Consider the following 7,515-nt stretch of genomic DNA (forward strand, 5'->3'; position numbering starts at 1 on the left):
AACCGCCGGCACACATTTTGGATTCATGAAAGTGGTCTCCAAACATATCCTCGCATCTCCCACGATTCATATTGATTAATGTTGCTGTTTGAAGTTTTTTGCTGGTCTTACTAGTTTCAGTTCTACCCCAGCCTGTGACACTAAATGGTGTAAAAGTTATGTCTACAATCTGATTGACGAGCAGACAGATCGGCCTGAAATGGTCTAAAGAAAATATTTCAGTTTAGAAAGTATTTGATGGTTATTAGATTCCTTCATTACCTGAAAAAATAACATTTTGAGCCAGTTTGACCAGACCTATGTCATTGTTAAGTGTTCTTATGTCATACGATGGGTGAGGAATCAACCGTTCGATATCAATCTCAAAGCTGGGTGGCTTACAACCTCTCGATGAACAATCTGGGTTGGTTGACATGTCGTATTCGCCTAGGCGCACCTTACTGTAAACAACAATAATTTAATTTCAATTAAAACATACAACTCATGCACATACTTAGGCGAAGGTTCAAAGCATTGCGCTGCCGTCAAAACAAAACCTGCAATAGATTATTAAAGTTCATAGCTAAGTTATACTGAAAGATGGTGCTCATTTAAGGCACATTGAAAAACAAAAAATAAGGTACAAAAAGGTTAGAAATTTTTTAAAAACTTACGGGAGGTGATGAGCGTAACGCCACATTTAGTTTTAAGGTCTTTGAAGAGCAGTACCATCCAAGGATTGGCGTACATTTCAGCATCTTGTCCTCCGATCACCCGTTTAACCCTGTGTCAAGTCCTTGTTGTTCCGCATTGGGGTTCCAGCAAACGGGCGGATCCTTCCTTACAAAGGAACAGACAGGCTAATGCCGCAACTCCTAGTATAAAGCCCTTCATGCTTTGTAGAATTCGTTTCGAAGACTGAATAAATGCCTCTGGCGCGGTCCATTTATATAGGACTGTTGTCCTATAAAAATATGTAGGATTGTTGTCCTATAAAAATAGCGATAAGAAAGCTGCGTTTTTTTAAAAATTATTTTTTGGCCTTGAGTTCAAAAATTTTAGGTCACGGTATAGTTATCAGGCAAACATTGAAAGTTCAATTAAGTCTGCTTAAAATTTTTGTTGCCCTGTGTTTTCAAATTTGGTATTTTTAATTAGTGAGTTCGAAATTAGCTCAAGTTCTTATCGGAGACCGTAATAATTTCCCAGTTTTTTAATTCTCAATATAATTTTAAATGCTTCTAATATAGTATTGCAATATTATGTATATATATCACTGTTTTTTTGTTGGATAATTGATGCATTTGCGTCAATTCGTATCCATTTCCAGACTTTAATATAGTTAGATTGCCTGGTTTTTGTCGATTCTAGGTGAGTCCCTATTTTATTTTTAACATAATAAAAAGGAAGTACAATCCAACTCTTCACTTACCTCATTGATTAAATTGTAACATTTCTTTCTATCTTCCCGACGATCCCGCCGAGAGTCATCTTCTATTGAATGTAAAAATGTTTAACGATGATGATCATTTTAATATTTCATATTGTTCATTATCATTTAGATCAAATGTTTTTTGGTTTTAATGAGCCATTCAATCTTTGTTCTTCAAGTCATATGAATCATAACTCATCCATTCACTATGTATTGTACACGTGATTCGTTAAAAATGGTTCAGCTCAGATAAGCTTATACGACCAAGAGGGAAAGGTCAATCCGGTTCAGCTCATCTAACTCATGAAGTGTCTCATATAGCCCAGCCCGTCTGTCCGTCCGTCTTTCCGTCTGTCCGTCCGTCTGTCCGTCCGTCTGTCCGTCCGTCTGTCCGTCCGTCTGTCCGTCCGTCTGTCCGTCTTCTACGCAAGCTAGCCCCTCAGTTTTTAAGCTATCTAAGTCGGAACAAATCGGATCTGGCGACAAGCAATGTGATGCTTCCTTAGGAACAATAGGAACAAACAAGAGAGAACGCTATAGTCGGGTGCCTCGACTATTAGATACCCGTTACTCAGCAACTGTGTACAATGTAAATACATACATATGTATATGCTTACATACATACACACATACGCAATTGTTTGACTCAGACCTCCAATTTGGCTAACTTGATTTGATTTGCATAGTTCTTGGGATATATGTAGTTCGGTATTGACAAATGAAAACCATCGCAATTTCCTTTAATAGAAATCCTTATCGAGAATTAACGTTGACTCTGTTGAGCACCTTGGCCAGCTGTTCCAAAGTCATCCGTTAGATGGCGCTACTGTATTGCACCATCTACCCCATGTAGAAATGTAGGCGCTAACCAGGCTTAAGCGTTTAATGGGTTTTTGGGCGTTAGAGTGGGCGTGGCAAACTTTTATTAGGCCAATCGATAGGTATTGACGAAATAAATACATATCAATTAAAATTTTCATAATAGCATCAAAACTGTGGCCACAGCTTGTGGCTTGTGGGCGTCAGAGGGGGCGTGGCACCATTTTGAAACAAACTTGCGCTGCGTAGGAACTCCTAAAATCTACATGCAAAATGCCAATCTTCTAGCTTTTATAGTTTCCGAGATCTCAGCGTTCATACGGACAGACAGACAGACAGAAAGGCGGACAGACAGACAGACGGACAGACAGACGGACAGACGGACATGGCTAGATCGACTCGGCTAGTGATCCTGAACAAGAATATGTATACTTTATAGGGTCGGAAACGCTTCCTTCTACCTGTTACATACTTTTGCACGAATACAATATACCCTTTTACTCTACGAGTAACGGGTATAAAAATTACAAAAATATATATTTTTTAAAATATTTTTTTTTTGTTCTTTGGGATTTGGTAATATTTAAACACTATGGAACTACGGTTTTAATTAAATATATCATATAAAATCTCAAAATTAAAAAAAATAAAAAATCCAAGAGTATATAAACTGTGGCTTGCCGAAGTTTGATTCCTTTCCTGTTTATTTTTATAAACAAAAGTTTATATTTGTTTGGGTTTTTTTCGACATAAACGCAATTTGACCTGTAGCTTTTCAGCTATTTCCAAGAATGTTATCGCCGTGGACGGAAGAGAGTGCACGAAGCAGTTAATTAGATAAGGGAGTGCACACCAAGACCTTAAGATAATAAAATACCTTTGGTGAAATAAAAACGAAAGAGTAAAAGTACAAATTTAGAAAATTTGTTGTTTAGCCTAGTGCCATTCTGTTCGTGAAAACGCGTAGAGCGCCAACCCACTGGCTATGAAACCGCTGATTCCTTCAGTTTTGTATACCCTTGCAGAGTGTATTACAATTTTAGTCAAAAGTTCGCAATGCAGCGAAGGAGACATTTGCGACCCTAGAAAGTATATATATTCTTGATCAGCATCACCAGGAGAGTCGATCTAGCCATGTCCGTCTGTCCGTCCGTCTGTCCGTTTCTACGCAAACTAGACCTCAGTTTAAAAGCTATCTGCTTGAAACTTTCCCAAAAGTTGGCTTTCTATAGCAGATAGTATATAAGTCGGAACGAGCTGTATCGGGCGACTATATCATATAGCTGCCATATAACTGAACGATCGGAAATGCCATAACTTTGGTGTTTTTAAACTTAGGAAGTTGGGATTTTTATGAGTATTAAGAATCCATCATATGAATAATGTTGGAGAATATTATTTACAGAATATTCGTGGCGATCGGACGTCTATATCCTATAGCTCCCATAGGATCAATAGGGTAAAATCGGTTCAAATTTGAAGTTTTTCAGAATATTACGCGCAGTGTATAAGCTATTGACATACATTTTTCCAAGTTTATTTACGCATAACTTGATCATGGTATAAGCGCTTGCCGATCGGACGTCTATATCTTATAGCTTCGTAGCAAAAATTGTTAAAGGCTATTTTTATATGACGCTTTTGCAGTAGAAAAGCCATTGACATAAAACTATGTAAATCTAATTTATTTATGTATACTTTATTCTTTTCGCTATCTTTTCAATTTTTAACAATTTCGGCAAAGTCTGCAAGGGTATTAAAACTTCCGCTTGCCGAAGTTAGCTTCCGTTCTCGTTTTCTATGATATATATATGATATAGTCGCCCGATCCGGCTCGTTCCGACTTATATACTACCTGCAATAGAAAGCCAACTTTTGGGAAAGTTTCAAGCAGATAGCTTTTAAACTGAGGTCTAGTTTGCGTAGAAACGGACAGACGGACGGACAGACGGACATGGCTAGATCGACTCTCCTGGTGATGCTGATCAAGAATATATATACCTTATAGGGTCGGAAATGTCTGCTTTGCAAACTTTTGACTGAAATTATAATACCCTCTGCAAGGGTATACAAAAATTACAAAAACAAGAAAGGAAAGCTAACTTCGGGCGGGGCCGAAGTTGATATACCCTTGCAGAATATTATGTACCTTATATTCTCCAAAATTATTCATATGATGCATTCTTATTACTCATAAAAAATCCCAACTTCTTAACTTTAAAAACACCAAAGTTATGGCATTTCCAATCGTTATAGGATATAGTCGGCCAATCCTTATGAAATTTGGTAGGTCGGATTGATTGGCCAAAAATAAAACCCATAGAAAATCCCAACTTCCTAACTTAACAAACACTAAAGTTATGGCATTTCCGATCAATCAGTTATATGGCAGCTATAAGATATAGTCGGCCGATCCTTATTAAATTTAGTACGTCGGATTGATTGGGCAAAAATAAAACCCATAGAAAATCCCAACTTCCTAACTTAACAAACAGCAGAGTTATGGCATTTCCGATCAATTAGTTATATGGCAGCTATAGGATATAGTCGGCCGATCCCGGCCGTTCCGACTTATATACCCTCTGCAAGGGTATAATAAGCATCAACAGCCAAGTCCAAATATGCTATGTGCATTTGTATGGAAAAATCGGGATCTCGTAAACAACCAATATATTTGGCACGCTCACGTTTTGAAGCCCCATTAAAATCATGTATGTGTACAACGCATTCAGTAGTCGAGAGAGTCACTGGGTTTTTTTTTAAATCAGTTGCGATGCGATGTCTCTTCTCGGGTTATAAGGTCACAAGAACCATAGGCTTTAAATAGCGGCTATCTGTCTCAAGAGGCCGCAGTTTCTTTTCCACCGCAAACAAGAATGCCTCGTCTGCACGGAATTCTTCCAATCCTGTTCCTTTTCCTGGTCACCTATCAGGTCCTGGGCCAGGATTGTTGGCCCCCAAGAGAGAGAAGGTGCGTGCCGCGTCATAAGTGCCGGTATCAAGTAGATTTCCGAGCCATGTCTAATGGAAATAATGGGTGCCCTGCGCCGGAAACCTGCTGTCAAAATATACACATACTTGTAAGTGACGTTGTTGCAGTGTTTGAAAGATAATACTAACTATCGGCTGCCTTTTCAGAATAACGGGCCAGATATAAGCGTCGAAGAGACGGTTATTCCCGAGTGCGGGCGACCCAACAGCAGAGGCATATCCTTCGAAGTGCGCGACATGGATGGCTTTGCCCAGGAGTTCGAGTTTCCTTGGATGGTGGCCTTGCTCGATATTAATGGAGAATACTTGGGTGGTGGCGCCATTATCTCTCCCGAGGTGGTCATCACAGCCAAACACGTAACCGACAACCGAACTGAAAACCAGCTTATTGCCCGCGCTGGCGAATGGGACTTCAAAACCAACTCCGAGCATTTTCCACATGTTGATGCTAGAATCCGGTCGATCGTTCGGCATCCTGGCTTCGACAAAAGGAACGGGGCCAATAATGTGGCTCTCTTGTTCCTTCAGACTCCGCTAACATTTACCAAACACATTAAGCCAATCTGCCTGCCGCCGGTTAATAGGACCTTCGATTACTCGCGCTGCATCTTCACTGGCTGGGGTAAGAGGCCCTATAACGACTACACATACATGAACGTCTTGAAGAAGGTGGAGCTACCAATAGTCCAGAACAAAAGGTGCGAATATCAACTTCGTCGATTCTACGGAAACCAATTCCAGCTCCACAACAGCCTCTTGTGCGCAGGCGGGGAGCTTGGAAAGGACTCTTGCAAGGGCGATGGTGGCTCTCCGCTGGCTTGTCCCCACCAAGAAGATCCCCAAAGGTATGAGCTGGCCGGCATTGTGAACTTTGGCGTTGAGTGCGGAATGCAAGACGTCCCGGCGGTTTATACCAATGTAGCAATGTTTCGAAATTGGATTATCAATGAGTCTTTAATTGATTCGAGCCGTTACGAACCCGAACCAGAACCCGAACCAGAACCCGAACCAGAACCCAAACCAGAACCCGAACCTGAAAACACACCATCACCGAAAAATGAGAACGGAAATGGCAACACCGAAAGAAACTACGACTTTGTCATATATTGAACGAATAATAATAAAAACAAGAAAGGAAAGCTAACTTCGGGCGGAGCCGAAGTTGATATACCCTTGCAGAATACTCTGTAAATTATATTCTCCAAAATTATTCAGATTATGCATTCTTAATACTCATAAAAAATCCCAACTTCCTAACTTTAAAAACACCAGGTCGGATTGATTGGCCAAAAATAAAACCCATAGAAAATCCCAACTTCCTAACTTAACAAACACCAAAGTTATGGCATTTCAGATCAATCAGTTATATGGCGGCTATAGGATATAGTCGGCCGATCCTTATGAAATTTGGTAGGTCGGATTGATTGGCCAAATATAAAACCGATAGAAAATCCCAACTTCCTAACTTTACAAACACCAAAGTTATGGCATTTCCGATCAATCAGTTATATGGCAGCTATAAGATATAGTCGGCCGATCCTTATGAAGTTTGGTAGGTCGGATTGATTGGCCAAATATAAAACCCATAGAAAATTTCAACTTTCTAACTTTACAAACACCAAAGTTATGGCAATTCCGATCAATCAGTTATATGGTAGCTATAGGATATAGTCGGCCGATCCCGGCCGTTCCGACTTATATACTGCGTGCAAAGGAAAGAAGGCTGTGTGCAAAGTTTCAACTCGATAGCTTTAAAACTGAGAGACTAGTTTGCGTAGAAACAGACTGACGGACAGACGGACAGACAGACGGACAGACGGACAGACGGACATGGCTATATCAACTCAGGAGGTGATCCTGATCAAGAATATATATACTTTATAGGGTCGGAGATGTCTCCTTCACTGCGTTGCACACTTTTGACCAAAATTATAATACCCTCTGCAAGGGTATAACAAGAGAGAACGCTATAGTCGGGTGCCCCGACTATCAGATACCCGTTACTCAAGTAAAGTGAGTGCGAGGGAGATGGAGATAGAAACTTTGATTACGCATAACTTTTTAACGAATGGTCCATTTCGATAGGTATTGATAAACACAATAAAACTGCATTTTTACTTTTCCGAAATATTTAAATTTTTAAAATCGTATCTAAGCGATTGTAGGCGTTAAAGGGGGCGTGGCACCTTTTTGAAACAAACTTGCGCTGCGTAGGAACTCCTAGAATCTGCATGCAAAATGCCAATCTTCTAGCTTTTATAGTTTCCGAGATCTCAGCGTTCATACGGACAGAC

The 7,515-nt window shown here is 40.0% G+C and overlaps 1 protein-coding gene and 1 pseudogene across 1 annotated transcript; one reads left to right on the plus strand and one right to left on the minus strand.

Moving 5' to 3' along the window:
• Nucleotides 1-244: 244 nt before the first annotated feature.
• On the minus strand, nt 245-873 carry LOC108039514 (annotated as a pseudogene).
• Nucleotides 874-5,106: 4,233 nt separating this feature from the next.
• On the plus strand, nt 5,107-6,331 carry LOC108048429 (phenoloxidase-activating factor 2-like). The gene is made up of 2 exons (XM_017129049.2): nt 5,107-5,310; nt 5,369-6,331. Exons 1-2 carry the CDS (start codon nt 5,107-5,109, stop codon nt 6,329-6,331), a joined length of 1,167 nt encoding a protein of 388 aa, XP_016984538.2.
• The last annotated feature ends 1,184 nt before the right edge of the window (nt 6,332-7,515 follow it).

Source organism: Drosophila rhopaloa, unplaced genomic scaffold (assembly GCF_018152115.1).
Source record: "Drosophila rhopaloa isolate 14029-0021.01 unplaced genomic scaffold, ASM1815211v1 contig_3, whole genome shotgun sequence".
Taxonomy (NCBI): domain Eukaryota; kingdom Metazoa; phylum Arthropoda; class Insecta; order Diptera; family Drosophilidae; genus Drosophila; species Drosophila rhopaloa.